The sequence below is a fragment of the Nyctibius grandis genome, chromosome 16, assembly GCF_013368605.1.
Source record: "Nyctibius grandis isolate bNycGra1 chromosome 16, bNycGra1.pri, whole genome shotgun sequence".
NCBI classification, from domain to species: domain Eukaryota; kingdom Metazoa; phylum Chordata; class Aves; order Nyctibiiformes; family Nyctibiidae; genus Nyctibius; species Nyctibius grandis.
In genome coordinates this window covers 1,849,745-1,874,136 of record NC_090673.1, presented here as the reverse complement: position 1 = coordinate 1,874,136, position 24,392 = coordinate 1,849,745, and the positions used below count along the sequence as shown (strand labels likewise).

The following is a 24,392-nucleotide window of genomic DNA, read 5'->3' as shown; positions in this document are numbered from 1 at the left end:
GGCTGCTGGCGCCAGCCGGGCAGCGCTGCCGGGGCAGCCTCCCACGGCCGGGCAGAGGGAGCTGAGCCAGGCCCACAGCCCACGGCCACGCCGCGGGGATGGTGCTGCTGCCCCAGCTATAACAGGGTGTCCCAGGGCATGGGGACACAGGCAGGGGGCTTGTGGGTCAGGGGGTGGGCATGGGGGTCCTGGGGGGTCTGGGGACCAGGGTGTGAGCATAATAGGGGATGTGGGGACCAGGGTGTGGGCATGGGGATGCAGGGGGACGTGGGGACCAGGGTGTGGGCGTGGGGATAATAGGGGACATGGGGACCAGGGTGTGAGCATGGGGATAATAGGGGACATGGGGACCAGGGTGTGGGCATGGGGATAATAGGGGACATGGGGACCAGGGTGTGGGCGTGGGGATGCTGAGGGACGTGGGGACCAGAAGATGGGTATGGAGATGCTCGGGGAGGTGGGGACTGGGAGGGACGCAGGGACACCTGGGGATGGGCAGAGGGCTCCTGGGGGACACGGGACTCAGGGCACGGTTGGGGTCCCGCGGTGGCCACGGGGACCACGGGGAGGGGTGCGCGGGCCGGGGCAGCCCCCCCCACCCGACGGGCCGGGCTCTCGGAGGCAGCCCCGTCCCGTCGGGGGCGGGAGGAGGCGCGGCGGGGGCGGGGGCGGCGGGGCCGGGCCGGGAGCGGCGGCGGGACGCGGCGGAGCTGCCTCTCGCCATGGGCGGTGGGTGCCGGGCCCGGGCCCCGCCGGGCGCGGGGCTGCGCCGGGCCGGGCTGCGGCTGCTGCTCGCCCACGCCGTGCTGCTCTGCGTCGCCGGGACCGCCGCGACCGACGGCTCCGGTACGGGGGCCGGCACCGGGAGGGAGGGAGACAGACCCGGGGGAGCCGGTAGCGGAGGGCACCGCGACATCGCGCACCGGGGGGATCGGGCACCGAGGGGACTCGGGGAGCGAGGAGGGAACCGGCCCCGGGGGCTCCGATACGGGGGGAGCAGCAACATCCTTCACTGGGGGGATCCGGCACCGGGGGGGGTGGGGGCGGGCACCAGGGTACCCGGGGAGCGAGGGGAGACCGGTACCGGGGGATGCAGGGGGACCTGGTCCCGGAGGGTCCAGTACCGGCGGTCCCAGAGGAGCCCCTGCGGCGCAGGGGACGGGGGCGGTTGTCGGGAGAGGTCGGGGCAGTTGCCCCAAGCCCCTGCCCAGCGCTGCGGGACAGGTCCGCGCTCCGCAGGGTCCCCGGGGCCGGGATCGCGCCCATCGCCCCGGGCTGGTGCTCGCCCCGGGCTGGTGCTCGCCCCGCCGCTCCGGGGTCCGGCCGTGGGGCCGCGGGCAGGAGCCCCGGGGCAGAGGGCAGGGCAGGGGCGGCTGCAGGGGCCGCAGCACCGCCGGCCGGAGCCCCGGGGACACGGCCTGGGGCTGGACGGTTTGGCCCGTCACCGCTGACCGGAGAACAAAATCGCCCCTGAGAACCAAACTTCCCCCCTCCCTCCCGCTGCGGCCGCCGGGACCACACACGGGGCTGGAGGAGCCGTCGCTGTCGCTGGCCCGAGCGCGGCCGCACGACAGGGCTGGGCTCCCGCCAAGCCCACCACCGTCCCGCGAGCCCTCGGGCCAGGACGGGCCCGTGGCCACCCCGGGGTGGCCCTGCCACGGAGCTGAGGGGCAGCACCCAGCTGCTCCCTGCAGCCTCCCTGCTGGGACGGGGCTTCTCGAAAGAAAGGGGGGCAACGACCATGAATGCTGGCAGCCAGGGCCCTTCCCCGCTCTCCCCAAACACGTACCAGGTGAAACTGCAGTTTGGGGGTGAGGATGGAGGGCTGGGAGCAGCAGGGAGGGCTCCGGTGGCCCGAGCCATCGTTTTGTTCCCGTGCCCACGTGCAGCCGCAGTTCGCCGCGCGCTGGCACAGCCATGGTGGTCTCGAGCCGCCCACGCCTGGGGATGTTGAGGAGCGATGCTGCTTAGAGCAGGCATCCACGGAGCACATAGTGAAATAAAACCACGTCTCGAATCCTGTCAGCTCCATCGCCAGCCCCTACAGTTTCCCCCAGGTCCTTAATGGCGCATTGACTCCTGTCCCCCTTCTGTGAAATGACCTTCCTCCTCCCTGCAGAAAAACGCCGTCCCAGCGCAAAGCTCGTGGCACTTTGCAGGTTTTGCAGTTCCTCGCTGGAGTAACGTTCTCAGCAAACCCAGCCCAGCCCTCAGCAGGGCTCCGGCCACCCGCCTTGCAAACGGTGCCGATGGTGACCCCGTCCCCAGCAGCCTGCCCGGGTTTACCCACCGCTGTGGGAAGTGACAACCCAAGAGCCCCCAAAACGCGCGCTGGGCACGTTGCCCTTCTCACTGTCTGTGCCCCCTCCCCACAGCCATCCCACCGGGAGAGGAGGGACTTCTCCGTGCTGGAGTGGCTGGTCCTGTGCAAAACCAGTGACCCCGAGGTGGGGACTTCCCTGTTTGGGCTGTGTACATGTCCGAAAGGGGAACACGACCTGGGGCTGCAGCACTTTGAGGCTCCATGGCAGTGGCCGTGCCGAGGGCGGCCGTGCCTGCTCTGTGGGGGACTCCAGGAGCCAGGGTGCGACCTGGTGAGAGGTGGCAGGTCCACCTGCCCAGGACAGTGGGGCTGGGTGCCCCCAGCATGGCCAAGCCACTCTGCAGCCCTCCGGGCTTCTCGGCCTCAGGCTGCGGGGTCAGAGCAGGAACAGCAGGAGCAAGAGCTGGAGCAGGAGGGCCGGTGCTGGGGAGGTGGCAGGCACCCCACTGCAGGGCCCATTGGACCCCAAAAGGAGGGACTCCATGGGATGGACCTGGCTGTCACCCACTGGGCTGGACCATAGGTGGTGGGGACAGACAAGGGACAGCGTCTGCACGATTCCTCCTCTGGCTTGGCCATCTCCAGGTGTAGGTCTCACCTCCCCGAGAAGCTCCTCCTGGGGGCTAAGGACAGCTGGGATCAGCATCCATGTGTCCTGCTGGGCACAGGACAGGGCCTGGGGACCCCCTGGGGACACCCACGCCCGGAGCAGCTGGGACGGATGCACGCTGGGATGATGCAGCCATGACCAACCCCTGGAGCTGACTGCTGCATACCAGGATCAAAGCAGATTTCACCACGTGGGGGAACAAAAAGAAGATACCTGGGATATACATGAAAGGATGGCTCCCTTCCAAGCGTTAATTAGGGAGGGAGATTCTGGTTGAGGAATTAAGGGAACTGTGCCCCGAGGTGCTGTCAGCAGAGCAGCCGGGCTCCTGCTCCTCCCCAGCGCTGCGCTGGCAGGACCACAGCCCTAATCTTGCCCTCGGATCTGCTCTCGGGGACCAAATAACAGGATGTTGGGCTGAAGCTGGGATCTCCTGCTCACTTGGTGTTTGCTGCTTAGAGCACTTCTACTTGACTCCTTGCTGGCTGCGCCTTGGCTCTGAGCCGTGATGTTGGCTCTCTGTAGACTTCTCCTCCAGCTGTGAGTGGAGCCAAGCCGGTCCCATGGTGTTTCTCCGTTTTCCCCTGCAGATATTGCCCTTGGCTGCTGGCTTGCCTTCAGGGATGTAGTTTTGTGCAAGCATTCTTGCAAAATAAACCTGGCCGTCCTCTCCACAGCCATTCCACAGCTCACACCGTTTCACCCGCTGGCAAAAGGGAGGTGCAGCAGCACCCGAACATCACCCTCTGCCCGAGCTCCTGCCACAGGGCAGGTGGGGCACGGACCCCGCTGAGCGTGGGCAGAGCCGCTTGATTCATGCCTGATTCTGTAGCCCGTTGTCAACCGCCTCCTCCCAGCACAGCCCCTCCGCACCAGGGCTCACAGAGCTTCAGCCCGGGCTGCCAGGGGCCCTGCTGCCACACCGAGAGCCCCGGGGCTGCGTGCCCCCCTCCAGCCCGGCTCAGGGGCAGGGAGGAGGATGGCTGAGCCCTGCTGCGCTGCTCAGGCTCGCGGTGCCGCCAGAAGTGGTTGCAGATGACAATCTGGCTGCACTGCGTGTGCTGTGAACAGCTCGTGGGCCCGAGGAAACCTCCCTCAATCAGAAAAACAAGTGCGTGAGCCTTTCGGTGCCGTCAAAGCCTGCGGCCGTGGAGCCGCATCCCATGGAGCGAGCCTGGCTCCAGCCCGCTGTGATTCACCCCAGGTTGCTTTGGCTGCGGCTCGCAGAACGGATGTTGTCCCCGAAATGTGGCGTTTTTCAGCGGTGATGGAGCGTGTTCACCAGCTCTGCCGTCACGGAGCCGGCCGTGCTCCAGCGCGGGGGCTGGCGGCTGCTCTCCCTCCACCTGGAGCCGTCGCAGGATTCCTGGCTGGGGTGGGGAGAGGCCCGGAGCGCCGCGGGCGGGAGGCTCCGAGGGGACACGAGGGGGTTGCTGTCGCGGGCCAGGACACGCTCCGTCCCCTCCCACCCTTTTGGCTGGAACGTGGCGATCCCACCCGGGGACCCCGCGGCGCTGACACCGCTGTGACCGCGGCAGGAGGCGGCTCGGCCCAGCCCGGCACGCTGCCAAACCCGCCTCGGAGGAGCGCTCAGCATGACACACCGTCGAGCCCCGCGCTGGGGAGAGCCCCGGTGAAGTGAACTTCTCCTGACTCCCCACGTCAGCTGGAGAGAGCAGGACACGACCTGCCGTGCCAGAGCCCGCGGCGTGGAGCGTCCTCCCGGCCCCGCGGCTGCAGCACCCGCAGCAGCCCCGCATCGCCCCGGGTTGCGGCGGGCACGGTCCTCGCAAGGTTTGCAGCAGAGTCACCGACACAGGGACAGCGGGAGGATGCCCCAGCTGTGCTGCAACCTGGCCCCCTTTGCAAAAGTTCCCGTCTTGCAAAAAACCGAACGGGTGGTCTGACCTTAATTTGTCTGAGATAAATAAGAACCTGCCTGCTGCCTCCCGCCTGGATGCATGAGAAGATCCGAGATGAAAGGGAGCCTGACGGAAGGGCTGGGAGCTGAACGTGTCTTTGCAAGCTGGCCGCCGGGACGGGAGGGATTTGGGGTCACAGGGCTGAGCGCAGCTGGGACAGAGCTGCCAGCCGAGCCCCGGGCAGCCCCTGCCCTGCCCCAAGCGGGCGCCCAGCTGGGGGACTGAGCAACTTTGCAAAATTAGCTTTATGTTTCAAATATGTTAATTTTAGCTGCAATTTCCTATGGAAAAAGTGTGGTTTCTATTCTGCGTGCCCATCCCTTTGCCCCAGCATTGGAACTTGTTCCTAAATTCCAGCAGGATTTGAACCAGCTCCGGCAAGCTCATGGACGACGCGGGGTGGCCAATGGACCCAGGAGATCTTCCTCCATCAGCCGTGACACTGGGCACAGCGGGGACGGCTCTCGGTCCCTTCTGGTGCGCGAGTCGCGCTGTCCATCCCCGTCCCCACAGCCAGTGGCACCAGAGCCAAGTGCCACGTGTTGGTGGCCCTGCTGTCCCCGAGCACCGCGTGTCAGTGGCCCCGCTGTCCTGCTGATCCACACCGAACCCCCAGCTGGGAGCGCTCCAGGAGGTCTCATCTCTTGGCACTTTTATTCTCCTGGCACAAGGGCCTCATCCCGGGTCAGCAGGGACCGACCCAGCTTGGTGGCAGCGCTGCTCCGGTCCCCCTCTGTCCCACGGGATCCCGTGCGGGCGGCGCGGGGCCCTTATCTCGTGCCTGCAGGCTGGGGCGCGAGGGCGGCAGAGGAAGGGGCCAGGCAGGAGCCGGGGAGCGAGCCCAGCCGCCGGCCCCATTCATCCGCTCGGGGCAGCGAGGGCGGAGGAGCCGCTTGCCAAAGCAAACCTCAGCCCTGACAATTGCCGTTATTGTTAACACCGGGGCTGTGTTCACAGGGCTTTGTCCTGCGCTGGGGCTCTGGGGACACGGCAGGCCCCTGTGCACGGGGCTACGGCCAGAGCTGTGCCGGAGACCACCGTGTCACAGTCCCACGGGGCACCGGGCAGGGCACGGCCCCGCAGCAACAGCCCGAGCTGGGGCCGGGGCTCGCAGCACCCGTCAGTGCGTGGCTAAACAACAACCAGTTGTTCTATCACTCAATCTCCCCTCCCCAACCAAGAAAGGGAATTGGGAAAAGGAGGGAGACTCGTGGGTTGAAATTTAAACAGTTTTGATAAAATAAGAAAATCAATATCAATGCTCATACAAAAGACATAAAATTATACTTAGCTCATAGAGTGGTGGCAAGTCCCTCCAGAGATAGTAACCGTTGAGCATGAGGAAGAAGAGAGCAGGGCAAAGAGCCCCCTCCCCAGCAGCTTCCCCATTTATAGTGACCCTGGCGTTAATGTCCCAGCACACACCTGGGCCAGCCTGGGGCAGCTGCCCTGGGTTTAACTGCTCATGGCCTTGATCACCAGCCACAGCTGGGCACAAACCGAAACAACATGGAATAGAAAAGTGATTCTGTAAATTTTATCCCCACAAAACCAGGACACAGGGGGACCCCCCAGGGTGCATCCCCCTGAGCCGGACCCGGCTTGGCTGTGCCCGGGGCAGTGTCACCCCGTGGGGAGCAGGGAGCCACGAGGCGCGGTGACGCCGTGGCTGGATGGTGGTGACGCCGTGGCTGGATGGTGATGTCTCGCTCTCTCCCCGCAGCGAATCCCTGTTGCCATTTCCCCTGCCAGCACCAAGGGGTGTGCGTGCGGGTCGGCCTGGGAGGGTACGAGTGCGACTGCACGCGGACGGGATACTTCGGGGCCAACTGCACCTCCCGTAAGTGCCTCTCTCTGTCACCCCTGGGCCCCGGGGCGTCACGCTGTGCCTGCAGCACACGCTGTCACCGGCAGCGATGGTGCGGGTGGGCCGGGGCCATTAGCAGGCTTCGTTAGAGGGGCAAGTGATTTGCCTGGTCTGTCTCCCCCAGCCGAGCTCTGGACACGCCTCCACGACCTGCTGAAGCCCAGCCCTGCCTTCTACCACTTCGTCCTGACCCACTTCAGGTGGTTTTGGGACATTGTCAACAGCACCTTCATCAGGGACACGCTCATGAGGCTTGTGCTCACAGGTGAGGGGTTGGAGCGGGTCTCGGGGTGCAGCGGGTCTCGGGGACCCCCTGGGCATCAGCAGAGGTGGGTGAGGGCAGCGTGGCTGCAGGGATGCTTAGCAGCTCCCACGGGCACGGCGGGCACCGGGCTTGAGTCCCCTCACCAGGAGACCCAGGGAAGTTGTCACCCCGTCACTCCATCCCCCTGTCACGCCGTCACCCTGCCCGGGAGGGGCTGCCCAACCGGGCGGCAGTGGGGCACAGGGTGGGCAGGGTGGGCACGGGCTGGCAAACCCGAGCGGCTCTTGGCACGCCGCGCTCCCCGGGCCAGAGGGCTCTGCAGCAGCCACCCAGCAAGCAGCCTGTGGAGATGCAGAGCTGGCCCTTGTTACTCATGTCCCCACGTTCATCGCTTTGCATAAATATTTAGGTTCCAGCCCTTGGAGCTGTAGCGACACGTTCGCAGGGCTCCGGCTGTTGGTTTTACCGTTTCTATGTGGTTGTTGTCTCGTTCATCATCCAAGAATCCACTTAGGGCATTAGCACGAGCCCTCCCCTTCTGCGGAGGATTGCAGCCTTTCAAGGCTCGGAGCGGAGCCCAGGACGCCCACGTGCCTCCCTGCCTGTGCCTTTTGGGATGGCACGGGAGGGTGCCAGGCAGGCAGGGGCCAGGGGCAGAGCCGTGGGGTGCTGCCCCATGCCCCAGACCCTGCAGTGGTGACCCCCATCTCTCCTTTCAGTTCGTGCCAATCTCATCCCCAGCCCCCCCACCTTCAACTCTGACTACGGCTACATCAGCTGGGAGGCCTACGCCAACGTCAGCTATTACACCCGCATCCTCCCACCCGTGCCGGACGACTGCCCGACGCCCATGGGCACCAAAGGTACACGGCTGGCGTGGGGGCACTGGCACCACGCGGTGCCAGGCGTGGGGCTGAGTCGCTGGAGCAGCACCCCGGGTCCATACCCACCCATGCCCGAGGTTTCGCTGCCACCGACACATCTGCAAGGCACCGCTGGCAGTGCCATGTGCTGCCACTGTCCTGCCCAAGCTGGCCCCGTGGGCAGGAGGAGCTTGCTGGTATCCGAAACGCTGCTGGGACAGCTCAGGCTGAGCTGCTGGGGCGTGTCGTAGGCTGTGTAAGAGGGCTGTGAGGTGTCTGTGCGGACGAGTCGGTGCCTGGGGCTGCAGCAGCCACGGCAGCGCTCACCGACAGCCCCGCGGCCAGCGCCGGCACCCAGCCAGGTTGGCACGGGGCATCTGCCCTCATCCTCCATCCTTCGCAGGGAAGCGGCAGCTCCCCGACCCCCAGCTCCTGGCGGAGAGGTTCCTGCTGCGGCAGAAGTTTGAGCCTGATCCCCGAGGCACCAACCTGATGTTCGCCTTCTTCGCTCAGCATTTCACCCACCAGTTCTTCAAGACGTCTGGAAAGATGGGACGTGGCTTCACCAAGGCGCTGGGGCACGGGGTGAGGGGCGCAGGGGGGCGTGAGGAGGGGGACCGGGGCCGGCACAGCCCTTTGGGGCAGCCCTGACGCCGTGCCCTCTTGGCAGGTGGACCTCGGGCACTTGTATGGGGACAACCTGCAGCGGCAGCACCAGCTGCGACTCTTCAGAGACGGGAAGCTGAAATTCCAGGTACCACCTGGCACGACTGAAACACGCCTCAGCCCTGTGCTCCGGGGCTGTTTGAAGCCCACCTCCCTCTGGCAGCTGCCAGGCCAGAGACTCCCAGGAGCATCAGGAGAGCCCAGTCCCGGTGCCCTGTGTGGAGCACTGCCAGGGTCCCCCTTGGCCAGAGGTGCTGTATCAGGGGGACAAGCTTTGGGGTCGAGCTGTCCTGCCGGCAGCATCCTGCAGCTGGGGCTCTACAAGGGGGGTGTTTCCATCCTGCTCGGCACTTGCAGGAGAGCGGCCGTGGTGCCCATGGGGAGGCAGGTCCCCACTGGGCAGGCTGTCACCAGGGTGGTTTTCTCCTCTCCTCCCTTTCTGCCATCACATTCTCGTCTCCCCAAGGTGGTGGATGGGGAGGTGTACCCCCCCGCGGTCACCGACGCTCCAGTCCACATGGTCTACCCACCTGCCGTCCCCAAGGAGCAGCAGCTGGCGATGGGGCAGGAGGTGTTTGGGCTGCTGCCGGGGCTCTCCATGTACTCCACGCTCTGGCTGCGCGAGCACAACCGCGTCTGCGACATCCTGAAACGGGAGCATCCCACCTGGGGCGACGAGCAGCTCTTCCAGACGGCTCGGCTCGTCCTCATCGGTGAGGACCCGCAGTGCCGGGGGGCACGGGCACCGTGGAGCCACGTGTCCCTCCTCCCCGGGCAAGCCCCGAGGACTTGGGTGTTAGTGGGTCTCTGTTCGCGGGTGGTGGCCAGGCTGGCTTTAGAGGCTGGAGGAGTTTCTCTGGCAGCCTTCTGGAGATCACTGGCTTTGGTCCATAAAAAAAATTAATTTTAAATAATTTTGTCATAATTTTGAATTATTTCATTTTAATGTTCATATCAAATTTATTATAATCTCATGAAAAGTCATTTTTAACCAAAATCCAGGAAAAAGCCATGTCACCACAGTATCTCTAAGCAGCGTATCAAGGTCAGCTTCCTCAGGAGCCATTTCAGTTTTGGCAGACTGACCTTTGCTGGTGAAAAACCAATTCACTGAAAAACTCCCAACCACCTCAAGAAGGCTGCAGTCAGAAAGGTCCCAGGTGGTGGCTGGGTGCTGGGACATGCTGCCGTAGCACGTGGGTACCGTCTCGGGGCACAGAGCTGGTAGCTCCTGCTGCTGATGGCTCCTTCTCTCACCTCCTGCCCAGGGGAGACCATTAAGATCGTCATTGAAGACTACGTCCAGCATCTCAGCGGGTACTTGCTCAGCCTCAAGTTCGACCCTGAGCTGCTGTTTGGGTCACCGTTCCAGTACCGGAATCGCATCGCAGTAGAGTTCAACCAGCTCTATCACTGGCACGGGCTGATGCCCGACTCCTTCGTCATCCAGGGGCAAGAGTACAGCTACGAGCAGTTCCTCTACAACGCCTCCATGCTCACGGACTACGGCGTGGAGGCGCTGGTGGAGTCCTTTTCCAAGCAGGTTGCAGGAAGGGTAAGGTCCTGCTCTGCTCTCCGTGCCAGGGCTGCGGGGTGCCTGGAAGGATGGTCGCTGTACCGGGAGGGCAGACGCTGCTGTTGGGTGATGGAGCCCAGGTCTGGGGCTCATGGGTGGCAGCGGGGTTTCAAGCTCGCCTTCCTACATGGCACAAAGCCCCGGTCCAAGGCATTGCCCATCCCTGCGGTGCCTGGAGTAGCACCCCTGACGAACCTCCCCGTTTGGCAGCACGTCGCGTGTCACGTAGTGTCCTCTGCCCAGGGCAGCACCTGGGGCACGTCGTGAGTCCTCCCCACGAGCCCTGCAGCAAGGCTGGGCCTTGGCAGCCCCTTTGCTTGTTCTTGGGGCTCCATAGCAAGCGCCACGGTGAGGCCAGGAGCCTGCGGTGAGCTGGGACGGGGCTGGGGAGCAGCCCGGGCACGGCAGCAGCGTGGCTGGGACAGGTCTTTGCTGCCATCCCATGGGTGTTTTCTTCCAAGCGATTACATCTGCATTTCTGACCATCTTTTCTCATGCAAAGCAGCAAGGCTGCAGCACAGACCTGCCGCTCTTTGGGTGTTCGGGTTCTCCCTGTGACCCCAAGCCCCGGTAATCTCTCCCTCCTCCCCAGCCGGTGGATCACCATCCATCCAGGGCCTCTCCCGCACCGTTCCCTGGCCCACGCTGGGAGCAGGGCTGGCTTTAACCCACGCTGCTCTGCAGCTTTGTTTCAGCAACGCCCAGTGATTCCCCCTCCTCTCACTGCTGCGATGACGTCCTGGTCTCCCCGACGTCGTGCCCAGGACACAGATGCTTTAGTGCGGTGGCTCCCCTGGAGCTGGTGCCTTACGTGTCCTCCTTGTGTTCTCGCCCTCCAGATCGGTGGGGGACAAACCATCAACGCCAACGTCTTGGAAGTGGCCGTCGGGGTCATCAGGGAATCCCGGCAGCTGAGGCTGCAGCCGTTTAACGAGTATCGGAAGAGGTTTGGCATGAAGCCCTACGAGTCCTTTCAGGAGCTCACAGGTAGGGCTGCGGTGCTGCTGCAGGAGCTCTGGGGGCTTCGCCACCCCACTGGCCGGGTACGAGAGCCCGAGCTGCCCCCGCCGCTGGGCTGGCCCTGCAGAGCAGCCACTCCTGCCAGTCCAAGCCTTGCCTGTCCGTGACCCTTGCACCAGGGTGGACAGGGCTGGTGTCCGGGTTGCAGGGCTCTGTCCTCCTAAGAGGCTGGACAGGCCTTCCAGAGGGCAGTGCCTGGGTTGTGGGAGCTGCCACACTCCCGTTACCCACATCAAGGCCAGTCCTTGCCGGGGGGTGAGTCCCTTGCTAAAGCACTCTGGTGTTCACTTGGTGCAGGAGAGGAAGAGAAGGCAGCAGAGCTGGAGGAGCTGTATGGAGACATTGATGCTCTGGAGTTTTATCCGGGCTTGCTGCTTGAGAAACCCCAACCCAACGGTCTTTTTGGAGAGAGCATGGTGGAGATCGGAGCTCCGTTTTCCCTGAAGGGGCTTCTTGGAAACCCCATCTGCTCCCCAGAGTACTGGAAACCCAGTACATTCGGCGGAGCAACTGGCTTTGAGATAGTTAAGACAGCATCGCTGGAGAAGCTCGTGTGCCTCAACGTGAAGAAGTGCCCATACGTGGCGTTTCATGTGCCGGATGCTGCGGGAGCAGGCGTGACTGGCAGCCCTCGGGGTGGTGGACCATCTACAGAGCTTTAGCACCGGGACAGCCTGCCCAGGTAGAGCCCGTCCTTGCCCAGGCGCCGGCTGAGCCAAGCTCCTGGCCTGGCCCTGAATGTCCCGTTCCTTCCTGCAGGAGCGGCGGGGACGCGGGGACCTGCCCAGCCCTGTGCCGAGTGGGAGAGGACAGAAGATGTCCCACCCTGGGCATCCTCCACACCAGCCCTTGAGGAGAGGCTGGTACCAGCTCCATGAAAAGCCCGAGTGCCTCGGGAGCGCGGCTGCCACTGCTGTCCTCAGCAGACCCAGTTCTCTTGCTAGCGAATACCTTGCACTAAGCCAGCTTTGGGGGTCCCCAGGGGACACCCACCTCCCCGGGACGCTCTGGACTCCCCTGGGCTTTGTCACCCTCTGCCCCCCACGGCTTTCCAGCACCAGGCCACCAGCAGCCCCTCTTCCACAGGGCTTCCCTGCTCAGGACAGAGCCCGGGGAGCCCTCACAATCCTTCCCCCTCTGCTGCACCCAGTTACGGTGCTGAGCTCCCCAGGGAGGTGGAGGAGGCGGGTGGCAGCGCGCAGAGGGACGGGGAGGGCACGCCGCGGGTGTTCATGCTGGCCCAGCTGGAACCTGCCCTGACCCACAGCTCCTGCGGCCACTCCAGAGCGCCCACCCCACCGTGCCCAGCACACGGGCATGGCCAAGATGGGGAACCAAAGCGATGTCTGCGGGAGGAGACCAGGAGAGAAGCATCAGATCGGACCCCCCACATCTCCCACCCGCCGGCTGGGACCCCGGCGCACACCGCCGGCCGCCCAAGCAAGGCTGCTCCGAGAAATATGCTACTTCTGTGCAAACACGGTGATGGAGCCTCTCCCACCCTGCGATCATGACACTCCCCGGCACTAACAGCTCGGCACACGGCGTCCCCGAGGCACACGGAGCCGCTTCCCTCCTGCTCCAGGAACGCTCGCAGACGTCAGCCCTCGCCGACACAATGACATGGTAGCTGGCAGCCACTGTCACTGGCCTTGATCCCCATCAGATCCTGGTTCACCTCCAGGAGAATGGACATTTAAGATAATAAATGATTTTAAAAACTCCTCGTTTCCCCCAGCCAGTTTCCAAGCGCTGTCTCACCAGCGCCAGGCCCTGCACGAGGGCAGGACGCTCGGGAGGCAGCAGAAGTTTTGGAGGCATGAAATAGCCACAGTTTTGGCTGCAGTGTCCCTCTGTGCTGAGCTGGAGGAGGGACCGCTCCTGGGCTCCTGCTCCATCCCGGCAGGACTTCCACCCGGCCAGGCACACCTCCAGAGTGTGCGTGTGACGGCCCCTGCCCTGCGCGGAGCTGCCCCAGCCTCGAGCATCCTTCACCATCTGGCTAAAGGCACAAGCTCAGCTCGTTTCAGTTAGACCACAAACATCCTGCTTTTGTAGCCGTCAAAGGCTGCCAGCGCTGTTTCGGTACTGGCCGATAAGCGCCTGACAGCCTATCAGGCACACAGAGAGCTGCCTGGATGCTCGCTGCCTCCACGGGGGAGTGTGTCACCAGGAACTAGCTCAGCTGAGCCCACACTGGCAAACCTGACACCTCTTCCAGCCGTGCCACCAGCTCCCACACGGCACAGTCCAGGACAGCAAAGCATCTCCCTCCTGCACCTCACCCTTCTGCTAGCAGGAAAAACTGAAATTGTTTCTCTGCAGGACTAACACGTACCGACCCCAGGCACAGCTTGTGTTAGAACTTCATGTTTAGTAAAATACATTTGAACTGCATAAAAGTAAGACTGTTTTAGCGTGTAATTTATTGAATTAATTTAAGAAAATATTAGGAATTCCTTATGTTAACGAGCAAAAGTCAAAGTGCATGAAGGGGAAGAATACATACCCACGCAACGGGAGAAAGAGAACAATCCCTAGCACAAGAACATCCCATAGTACAACTACACCTACGGGCCCTTGGTATAAGTGGTTCAGTCTATTTCCAGATCACTGTCTTCACTGTAACATGCAGATGGGTTACGTATAGAAGTCAGGAGCACTAGGTCTTTTTCTGGAAGCAAACTACATTCCTGCAGAAAAGCCTCCAGGTCTACAGCAAAAAAATCTTCTCCGAGCTGGTCAGTGATTCGCACAAAATTGCCGATGAGCTCACCTGCCTTGTAGACCAGCAGAGCTGGCAGAGCATTGTTAGTGAAGCGAGTGCTAGCACCTATGAGTGAACTCTTTACTCGGCAAAATTTAACTGTTGGATACTCAGCAGCCAGGCAGATCATGCAGCCGTTCAGGGACTCAGTGCCAGGGATGTCATCTTCGTAAATATGGATCATGATCAGCGTGCTCTTATGCTCTTTATCAACTGTGTCCAAAAACGCTTCACCACTGGTAATCTCAAAAACCTGTTTGAATTGCTGCCCACTGTACAACTGCTGTCTCATCTCCTCCATTCGCTGCTTCCTGTACCGCTGTAAAAATTCCTCATCATCTTCATCATTGTGAATCATGTTGTATTCTTGTAACGTCATCTAAAAACCACATACAAAGGCACATGGAAAAGAGAAAAAGATATGCATCACTATATGGGTCATTTATATAATGAGAATTTAAATCAAGAGGATTAATGTGGGTCACTCATCTGTAATGACAGCAAAGTGCAACCCACGAAGGCTCAAGCACCCTCTGTATTACACTCCATTTTGATCTAATTAGAAACCATGTCCAGTGGGAAGAGCGATTTCAGCCTTGGGTGTTCTAGTTTCCACAAGCTGCACTAATAACACAAGTGGCTGCTCCACGATCCCACTTTAATTCAGGTTAATGGTGGCTTCCGCTGAGCTACGAGCACTGATTTGGATCCCGTGCCTGACCTAGGTCTTGCTTCTTTTTCATCAGCTTTTTCATTTAGTTTCAGTTAACACTTTTTGGCAACCAAATGCACTATCTTGGCTCTAGAACTGAAGTTAACAGGATTTTATGTATTTTGTATCTGTTCAGTTGCTTCATTAAACACATTTGCATCACTCAAGGCATAGGACAGCGTGGCCAACCTTCATCATCTGAAAGCAAGAAACGGTGTGCTGATCAGTAACTCCTCTGACTAGAACTGTAGGAGCTCGTTATACAGCCCAGTTGATTAAAACCATTCACTGCTTCCAACATTTTCTATCTTTGGAGCTCGAAGTCAAAGCTAAATTGTCAACATCCGCCTACTAAATACGAAATCATTAAGGACTCCTAAACACATGTTTTTAGGCCGGGGAGGCAGTATTCATAGGTCTGGCTGTACAACTCTTCATAGTAATCCCCTAAAGTTGACTTATTTGATAAGGGAAATCTGGGAAAAGGATTTGGACTTCTTTGGTATAGCAGCTAAATTGCTTATTTCTTAACACAGGAATATGAAATGCTCCTGGAATACCACTAAAATACAAAATGATTAAACTTAACAACACCTGGCAAAACCAGTTACAGTACACCCCTTATAGCGCTGGTGTGTTCCTGTTCGCTAGGGAGAAACAACAGGTATTTACTGATGGAACAAGGATTCTGAAAATGTTAAACATTTAAATGGCATTTTAACCCCCTTGTGCCATGCTACCTTTCCATTGATTTTTTCCTGAAGCTCTTTCTGCTTCTGCTTATCAGTCTCTTCATCCAAGTGAGATCTACACGTCATAGATAACTTTTTAATGAGTCGTTCCATTTCTCTGCGCTGCTCCTGCCGCTGCTCAGTTTCCAGTTGTTTAAATCTTCGCCAGTCATTAATGACTCCTTTGGGACCTGAAATTAAAGGTGTAGGTATTTGGTATGAGAGTAATAAAATTAAACCCACCATTTAAAATTCAAGTAATAATTTATAAGTCAGCAGTAAAACAGTGGCCCTGTCATAAACTTTTTGTATACTGTGCAAAATGTTGAAATGAAACGAAGTAATTGGCCATTGACATGTCCTTGAGCTTGTATCTGCTTTTTTTTCCCTAAGACGACTGATCTAACTAGGCTACTTTCATAACTGTCCCAAAGATTACTCCAAAGATTAATATCTGTGCTTGTGAAATAGAACCACCAGCCCTCAAGAATTCCCCTACTGTTAGCATGGCTTTTCATAAGAACAAAAACAATGATGGGAAGGTATGATTAGGTTTGCTAATGCTCTTGTCCAGAAGTACATTCTGTGATGTACAATAGTGTTAATTCTTATAGCCTGCACCTTGCTGCTACCTTGCTGCTGGGGCCCAGCTCCTCTCTAAGTATGCCAGTTTAGCACTATAGTTCTTCCATTATTCCTTCAGGTGAAGGATGTGAATGCATGCAGGAAGAAGATTTTTCCTCATTCTTAAGAGAAATTGTAAAAACACAGAGGGACAGTCTTTCATAAGAACATAAGAAATACCCTCTGGATCACACCACCGACCCACACAGACTAGTACTGTCTCCAACAGCAGCAGCAGAGGAGGCTATTTTGGGAGAGCCTGGCCCCTTTCTGTCTATTCCTCATGCACTCGCTCAGCACCTACATGTTACGTTAGGACTGTTAGTGGTTAACAACTGTGTGGCTTACAGGAAAGAAACTAAGTGTTATCAACCAAATTGCACAAATCAGCTTTGCATGCAAAGCCTAACTGCTTTAGATACAACGCCAGTGTCTCTCAGAGGAGAAGTCAAACATTAAAATAAAATAAGGTTAGACTATAGCCAGGAAATGATCAATCTCCGACTCAACTATGCATAAAAACAGGACTTTAATTTAAAAAAATGCATTTTAGAAAAACACGTGAATCCTCCAATAAACAAAGTATTTACAAAACAACTCGTTTGATATGATGATACCTGTGTTGACTGCACTGCCATCGCTGCCAAGCTCTACTTCCCCAGCACTTTCAGGAACGGTGCTCTCCCCTTCTTTATCTTCTTTCTCGCTGTCTTCATCCTCACCCTCACTACTGCTGTAATAATACTGGAGCTTCTCACCAAGCAGTTTATTATCCAAAGTAGTCATTATGTTCTAAAAAATAAATTAACAAAATAAAGAATGTCTCTCTTATTCAGACATGCAGCACAAGACATCACTTGAAATGCATAATGACAGTCCTTTACTTTTTAAGCAGTTTTTCAGCCACATAAGAACAGTTTACAGCCCGCTGTCAAACAGCCTGCAGTGCACACTGTCACATGAGTTAATTCTGAGTCACAGTTCCAAACTCACTTAAGTTAAAAACCTTTATGAACAGAACTGCACTGAGGCTCACTAGTGCAGAAACACTTTATGTGTGTTCTCCTTCATGGAGAATGAATTTTCTAACTGTGATTCGGGACTCTTATCAGCCTCACTCACACAGCTCCATTAGGTTGATTTCCCAGTTATTGAAATTTAAATTTCCAGTATTATTTGCATTATTTTGACAACTATTTATTTGAGCTGAAAAATTATCACTGCAATCAAATTAAAATGGTCTGACCTTTATTCCTTTCCAGTCTTTCAGAGACAAGCTTCTATCAAAACCTGGAAGAAGAAATTTCAGATTATATTAATTCAAGTTGTCGAAGACAATCTCATGAAAACTTTTGCAGGAAGTCAGTACATTTAAATAACATAACACAACATGTGCAACGAGAAAAGTTTAAAGAAAATGTAGCCACGTTTGCTGTTTAAGAAAAAAAGGTTACTCTCAAACACAGAAAACATACTTTGTAAGTATTGAGACAGAACATACAAATGCTTAGTGCAGACAGTGCTACAATTTCATGAACATCACTTCCAGGCTAAGAAATAACATCTCAAAAGGAAGATCTTCATGTCTGTCATCTTTTCACCTGTCCACTGACCACACTGGTCACCTTCACAGAAATCAACAGCGTCCTGTTTGTATGGACAACACTGAAAGTTAGATGCTGACACACTGATAAAGTGATTGCAAATATCCTCAAAATCCCCACTTTTGCTGAGTTAAACATTTTCTTTATCCAAAAGATCTGCTGAACAGAAATGAGCAGCAGCAGCACCCACTCTCTAAAGCTGCCGACAGCATCAGCATTTACACTTTGTAAACCTCTCACATCAGGACAGCAGAAAGATCAGATGCTGCCAAGTGATGGAAAGCTGAAGAACCATCGAGTACCTTAAGAGTTTGGGGCTCTCTCTCCACTGTCTCCTTCCACCACAATCCTCTAAAAGAGCTGCTGATCAGATCTCATCCTGATGGAGATATAAAATGCCTGAGAATTACTCTTCTTTCCCGGGTGAGGGGCAAAGGGTGCAGAAAGGAGCACCACTGAGATCACGTATGTGCCTGTGGACCTGTGATGCATGAACTACGTCTAAACGCACATAAAATTTCATTAAAAACGAGAAGCAATTTCAATCAAATCCGTTGATTTGGGCTCACACTTAATTCTGCAGGCCCCTACAAGTCAGCCCTATTTGACGAAGATGCTGCAAGAGCTAAACCCGGATCAAGCAGATTATGGAGGAGCTGGACAGATGGCCCAGGATTACTGAGGTCACTTCTCAGAGCACTGCAGAGCGACGTGGAAGAGGCGCCCCGAATTCACGCACCGCTGCAGCCGTGCCCGGGCCGGGACAACACACCCCCACAAAGCGTGAACCCTTGCAGTGCCCCGGCCGAGGACCCGCGTTTGTGAGACGCAAAGGCAGAGAGCAGAACCGTTTCCTTTCGGTAGAAACGGGCAAGCGCTCAGAACGCCCAACCGCAGCCCGGCCGAGCCCCCCGCAGACCAGCCCCGGGGCCGCGCCGCCCGGCCGCCGCCTCAGGCCGTGCCCCCCGCCCCCAAGCCCGCCCGGCCCCGCCGCCTCACCCGCCGCCCGCCGCCTTCCGGGGCTGCCTCCGGCCGCGCGGGGCACGGCGGGAAGGAGCCGGCGCGGGGCACGACGGGAAGGAGGCGGCCCGACGCGCCCACCGTGCGTGCGCGCAGGGGAGGACACGGCCCCCACCCCCGCCCCTGCAATGGCACCGTCCGCCCCCGGACGAAGGCAAAGAGACGATTAAGGTGGACAAATAATTTTTATTGGTGCATGCAAATACATGTCAATACTGCAAACTTCTTCCATCACGTCTCTCAAACACTGAAAACCAGGATGCTCTACCCCGCGACCAGCCAAAGCGAAAACCTCTTCACCTCAGCGCGACAGCAACACACACGGCACCGCCCCGCCGGGCCCTACTCTAACACCACGGGCACAGGCCGCCGGGAGCGCGGCCCCAAACGAACGGAATAGAATTTACTCCCCCATATATCCCCATTTCATTTTACAGAATTTTTTTTTTTTAAATTATAGTTTTAAATAGAAGCTGAGAATGCGCCATAAAAATGAGCATTAAATCCATCGTAGCGATGGTGCCTGCTTTATACATGATGGGTGTACACCATCTTTTATTTCATTTACATTTCAATCGAACAATAGATTTGCAAAGAAAATGTCTAATACAGACGTAAAAATATTCACACTAGAGCTTCACAATCGGTTGTACAATTGACAAACAGGCCTCTTTTCCCAAACTTTCCAGCTAAGCAAATTTATAAAATGTAATCAATGCAACAAGAAAAAAAAAAAAAATATTCTTTAAAACTTCCAGGGAAAAGAATACGCAGTAAACAGTATAAATGCGGACAGCAGATGCTGCAAGCTAACCACAATACTTCTGAGTGGCTGTACAGTGGGTATGTGCAGTACAAATAAAAGCCACGTGTGTTGTATCACAACTACCGTATAATGTACTTGTTTGCCCAGCTAAGAAAATGCATGCATTCCCATGCCTCGGATTAACTGAGATCTACTCTGGATAAACTGATGGGCTATGTGCAAATGACCTTGGCTTTTGGCAGGAATAAATGCAGCCAGGCTCGGTTTTATTTCAGCTTTTACAGCAAAATCGTGAGTGATTAAAAGCTTCCACAAGCATCCTTCTTAAATAACAGGGCGTAGTATTATGTTTGGCTATTGGTCTTTTTGATCATTCAGATTTATTTCATCACTGACAGGTTTTTTTTTTCCTTTTTCCTTGTTGTGCTCCCTTGCCAGCAAAGAGATACACAGTGATGACTGCTGCCAAAGTCAGCTGCTCATTTATACTGGAAAATTGGGGCATTTAAAAAAAGCACATTTATTGTGTTCTGCTTGCAAAAGAGGTCCCTCAATGAGAGGGAATTTTCCAACACAGGGATTAAACTACAACATAAAGAAGGGAATTTTACATACTATAGATAATCTGATAATTTCTCATTTTGTTACACTCTCAAATTCAACAACTTCCTTTAATAGCAGTCTAATAATAATGAAAAGTCTGTTCACAACTATGATCAAGGAGCTGCTGGCATACAGTGTTTATGTACAGCAACAGGTACAACTTGTGTTTTAAAAAAAGCAAAACAAAACCAATGTTTGGAACTATTCTGAGTTTAGCTCAGGTTATTTTAAGCGTTCTTTCCTCAGCTGTTTCTGACCACTGTGCATTATTTTGTACCTCATCCAGCCTAGTACACTATTATACAAGAACAGCATTCAGCTCTTGAGTACAGGAGAAATTAAACTTTCAATTGTGTTATCAAAGCACTAAAACCTTCCAAATTAGACTTCTACAGAGAGCAATTAAGAGCTTATTTAACATAGTCAGCTGTGTACAACTTTTTTTTCCTAAATCAAACGTCAGACTTTAGTGTCCCTGTACTAGACTACCAAGAACCAACGCCAGTTTGCTTTGCAAAGAGTCTAACCTTTCCTTTGAAGGGTCTAGTATACATTCTACAATGCAAAATCTGCATAAACACTAAGATTCATTTCTTGTCACCTGTTTACAGGAACAGAATATCAGTAGCAGGGCAATCACTCTGCTCTATGTTAACAATGTACAGATTAATTACTTTCTCACACAAGCATTCTCCCAGCACAAGCATTAGTCTCCATTAAGACCTGTGTGGGAAATGAGGCAAACCAAGGAATGAATCCAGGTAGTGAGGCAACACAATTAACTTAGATACTAATCATTCCTGTATCTCTTGCATGTGAAATCCCTGCTGTACCCCTAGTGGGGAAAAAAAAAAACAAAACCAAAACAACAAAACAACCCAAAATGCTTGTCCAAGCAAAGCAAAAGAGACGATCTCTTTTCCCCCATCTGCTATGGGCCTTTTTTTCTCACAGCCCAGGTAAGTCAGGCCAAAACCCTAAATGGGAATCACTGCTATGAACACACAAAGATTAGTCGCTATATCTCGGTGTCAGAAAATAAGCCCTTCCATAGCCCAAAGGCACCCGATTTGCAACTAGACAAATGAATACATACTTGTTTGTACAGGGTCAAGGGCTGAAACATCACCAAAGCAAGCCAGAACTAGGTTCCCACCTGTAGCTTCTCCTTGTCAGGGCACTGGAGGGCATAGTTTCATGGCAAAACCCACACAGTCAGTGTTAAAACTGTAAGACAAAGCTGGCATGCTGTTAAAGCCCCAAATCATTCTTTTGCCTGTCATTCTATAGATTAAAAACTCAACTAAAAAAAAAGAACTAGCCTCAGTTAAGAACCAACTTTCCATATGAAGTGTACAGTCATCCTAAAGAACTGCTACATCATGGGACCTCCTGCTGCAGACAAGAGTATATAGATACATTTGTTCTTAAATACACCAGCAGGGCTGGCAGGAGTATGTTAGGCTTATGGAATTTCACTGGACAAACAGGCAAATGTGTGTAAGCAGCTTATCCCAACCCCCCTCCAGCAGAGCACAACCAAGTTTTTAAAACTGCAATTTTAAAATTAAAAAGTTAAGGTAAATACACAATCAATTTATGTAGTATATATTCACCCTCAGATCATGCTGAAGATGTTCTGTGGAGTTCTGGTGCACAGAGGGCTCTTTCCCTGAGGGCAAATAAGGACTTCTCAAACCTTTATATTTTCTCTATTTTTGTAACAAAATAGCAATTTAAAATTTAAAAATCTTTTAAAAAAATTACATCACCTTCAACATGGAAGATCTCACTGTTTAAATATCCATGAAAGAGACATACTTGTTTGCATATCTGTTTTGGAATTACATTGTACAGCAAATAATAGTATCTCAGAAGCATTTCAAAAGTAATATAAATTCATATTTACAGAATGGTCTTGGTATAAAATATACAACAATCATATTTATGTCTAACATTCTAAGTTAAAGTCAACATCAATAGGAAATAAGTTAAGGTGACAAAGGTGGTCTGGTTCTTGTATCCATTCACTTCAAGTTGCAAGTGAAACAAAGCATCAGTCTAATCCTAGCTGTGAGGTGGCACTGGCTATAGGAAGGTACAGCAACAGCCAAAGGAAACTAAGACAAGACTACTTGACTGCTTTTCTACATACATTCCTTTACATTTGAGTATTAAATAGATGTGTAAGATCTTCCATACTGACACCAGAATATCAAAACTAACCCTTGGATTTTCAGGTATATTTACAACAGAATTATTTCATGGACAGGTTCATTAGGAGAGATATCAAACACCAATATTTACTTAGTCTAATCAGTAACCCTCAGGGAAATGCCAACCCCCACCCCCCAGAAGCGTGCACAAAACAGTTATCAAAATCTTACCCGACCACATAGCTGTGATTTTGTAAAATAACAACTCAGACGACCAGTAACATGATCCTCTTTAAGCATTTTGCTAGCAGGAAAAGCCCTTACATGCAGTACACCTGGTGAAAGATCAGCTTGGCTTAAAATATTCCAGTACAATTTTCAGAGTAAACAACTTCACAGAAGTTAATAAAAACATAAAAAAATGTAAAACTTGTCACAAAGAAAAGTAAGAGGACAAACAAGAAGACAGTAATCATCAGGAGAGAGAGTCCTGCTTTCTTTTCCAAAAAAAAAAAAAAAAAAGTGGGTTTTTAAGCTTCTCAAAAAAATATGCCCAGGGCTCTAGTTTGTGTGTATTTAAGGAAAAACAATTTTCAGTTGACATGTCTAACATGATTCTCAGTCACATCTTAACAGGGCATAAATTCATACACTTTTCAGTACTCTGAAGGTCAGATAATGCTATATTATTGTATTTTCAAGGTCTTTGAAAATAAGTTGCCACTGAACAAGCAAAAATTAAACCTGAATACAAAGTCATGATTAACAACATTTAACAAAGGTAATACAACCGCCTTAAATTCCCAATATTTAGTTTAAATTAAAAACAAAACAGTACAAAAAACAGCAATACCATCTTGTTAGTCAGTGCAAACACTACATACAGGGTTTTCAAAGGAAAGCCAAGAGCACCCGATACTTTTTGCCAAGTCATCTGGATTCTATAATCTCCAACTTGAGAACTATTAATAAAAAAAAGAAAAACCAAAATTGCTGTTAGATTAGTGCATAACCTCCCAAAATGGTTGAATAGTTTCACATATAACTTGGGGAAATCAATACCTAGTACGTTAGCTGGAGGACTTAGGCACTTGGTTTACTTCTGATAACTTTACTTGGACAAGTAGCCTGTGTACGCGCATCTACAGTACTAAAGCAGGAATTGGGGGGGGAGGAATGGAAACAAAAAGCTGCAGCAAAGCACTGCACCACAGACCTGCAAACAACGTAGCAGTGCAAAGCTAATGGTGTGTTAACCCTGTAAAAGTCTCAAGTCCCAATCTCCACCTCTCAGTCTTCAAACAGGAAACAATACTCCATGCAAACTTCCACAACTAAAGAAAAAGCAGCTGCAACAAGACACAAGTTCTCCTCTCATGAAATAAAATAGAGACAAATAAGTTAGTCTTCCTTTCACTAGATGTATCATCGTAGGATCCTGCTAGTTTAAATAACTGAGTTGTTAGTTTTCTACAGAAGCCATTTTAAACAAGAATGGCTCAGATACCGCACCGGATTGCTACAAACTCATAAAAAGCTGCTTTAAGCTTAAGTAAAACAATGTCCAAATTCCATTCGTTTGTGGAAAGTGAACGCCTTACCCTAGGAAAGTAAGTTTTTTTTTTTTTCTTCAGAATGCTAATGCGAGAGGGGCTTGAAGTATCAAAGAGTCCACAGGAAATGCATGACCCCAATATTATTTTTTTTAAAAAAAATATACATTATATAATATATATTATATATATAAAAAGCTAGTGTAAATGCTTCCATGGTGTGGTCACAAGCTGGAAAGATGAATGCCTTTCAGCTGTTAACCATCCTGCCATTTGCAACAGGCTTTAAAAAGTCATTTTTATCCTCAGACATCATGTGAGCAGTTTTCAAAATGAGGCTGCCAACACTGACTGCTGTGCTGATGGGCAGGCAGCTTGCATTGCTAACAGATGTTGTGATCGGCTGACTGAAGCAAGAAGTTACGGGCAGGATTGTTTTCTGCTCCTCCCTGAGGAGAAAAATAAGTTACACAAATATTAAACAAGTACATGCACAAGTATCCGGAACTGAATTGTGTGCATTAATAAATACTGACAAACTCATTTTTAGCAACAGGCTAAACATCTTACTGTGGAACGGTACGCTCAGGATGTTAAATGCAGTCTGCCTCATTGTCAAAGGCTGCATTACACGTTAAAGACTACAGAACATATAAACCTAAAATAGTGTATTTTAAAAACTACCTCTCTATGGAGATTTGTGCAAACGGTATGACATTTAACCTCTTGGAGTTTTGCTTAATT

General features: G+C 53.6%; 3 protein-coding genes across 6 annotated transcripts in view; 1 reads left to right on the top strand and 2 right to left on the bottom strand.

Moving 5' to 3' along the window:
* Positions 1-722: 722 nt before the first annotated feature.
* On the top strand, positions 723-13,761 carry PTGS1 (prostaglandin-endoperoxide synthase 1). The gene is made up of 11 exons (XM_068413887.1): positions 723-846; positions 6,579-6,695; positions 6,847-6,987; positions 7,707-7,850; positions 8,254-8,435; positions 8,521-8,604; positions 8,983-9,229; positions 9,785-10,071; positions 10,932-11,079; positions 11,410-11,794; positions 11,872-13,761. Exons 1-10 carry the CDS (start codon positions 723-725, stop codon positions 11,772-11,774), a joined length of 1,839 nt encoding a protein of 612 aa, XP_068269988.1. The 3' UTR covers positions 11,775-11,794; positions 11,872-13,761.
* PDCL (phosducin like) lies at positions 13,516-18,607 on the bottom strand. 2 transcript variants are annotated; one of them, XM_068413888.1, is made up of 6 exons: positions 18,550-18,607; positions 17,853-17,929; positions 17,193-17,236; positions 16,564-16,738; positions 15,332-15,513; positions 13,516-14,258 (listed from the first exon to the last, which is right to left on the bottom strand). In XM_068413888.1, the coding sequence occupies exons 4-6, from the start codon at positions 16,730-16,732 to the stop codon at positions 13,707-13,709; spliced, it is 903 nt and encodes a 300-aa protein (XP_068269989.1). In that variant the 5' UTR covers positions 16,733-16,738; positions 17,193-17,236; positions 17,853-17,929; positions 18,550-18,607; the 3' UTR covers positions 13,516-13,706. The 2 variants fall into 2 exon arrangements, with proteins under 2 accessions (XP_068269989.1, XP_068269990.1); XM_068413889.1 differs by lacking the exon at positions 17,853-17,929 and having other exon boundaries at positions 18,550-18,590.
* Positions 18,608-18,736: 129 nt separating this feature from the next.
* RC3H2 (ring finger and CCCH-type domains 2) overlaps positions 18,737-24,392 on the bottom strand; it is a 28,842-nt gene continuing 23,186 nt past the window's right edge. For 2 of the 3 annotated variants that reach the window (XM_068413756.1, XM_068413757.1), the window contains one exon: positions 18,737-24,097. In XM_068413756.1, coding sequence (XP_068269857.1) covers positions 23,899-24,097 — 199 coding nt within the window. In that variant the 3' untranslated portion in view covers positions 18,737-23,898. The remainder of the gene's footprint in view (positions 24,098-24,392) is intronic. The other variant, XM_068413758.1, reaches the window with a different exon arrangement.

Excerpts from the sequence above, each read along its gene's own strand:
- PTGS1 (XM_068413887.1), top strand. The coding sequence starts at position 723 with ATGGGCGGTGGGTGCCGGGCCCGGGCCCCGCCGGGCGCGGGGCTGCGC. Across the intron at positions 7,851-8,253 it reads GACGCCCATGGGCACCAAAG|GGAAGCGGCAGCTCCCCGAC; the intron begins GTACACGGCTGG and ends CATCCTTCGCAG. Across the intron at positions 10,072-10,931 it reads CCAAGCAGGTTGCAGGAAGG|ATCGGTGGGGGACAAACCAT; the intron begins GTAAGGTCCTGC and ends CTCGCCCTCCAG.
- PDCL (XM_068413888.1), bottom strand. The coding sequence starts at position 16,732 with ATGACTACTTTGGATAATAAACTGCTTGGTGAGAAGCTCCAGTATTAT. Across the intron at positions 15,514-16,563 it reads TGGCAGTGCAGTCAACACAG|GTCCCAAAGGAGTCATTAAT; the intron begins GTATCATCATAT and ends CTTTAATTTCAG. Across the intron at positions 14,259-15,331 it reads AGGAAAAAATCAATGGAAAG|ATGACGTTACAAGAATACAA; the intron begins GTAGCATGGCAC and ends TGTGGTTTTTAG.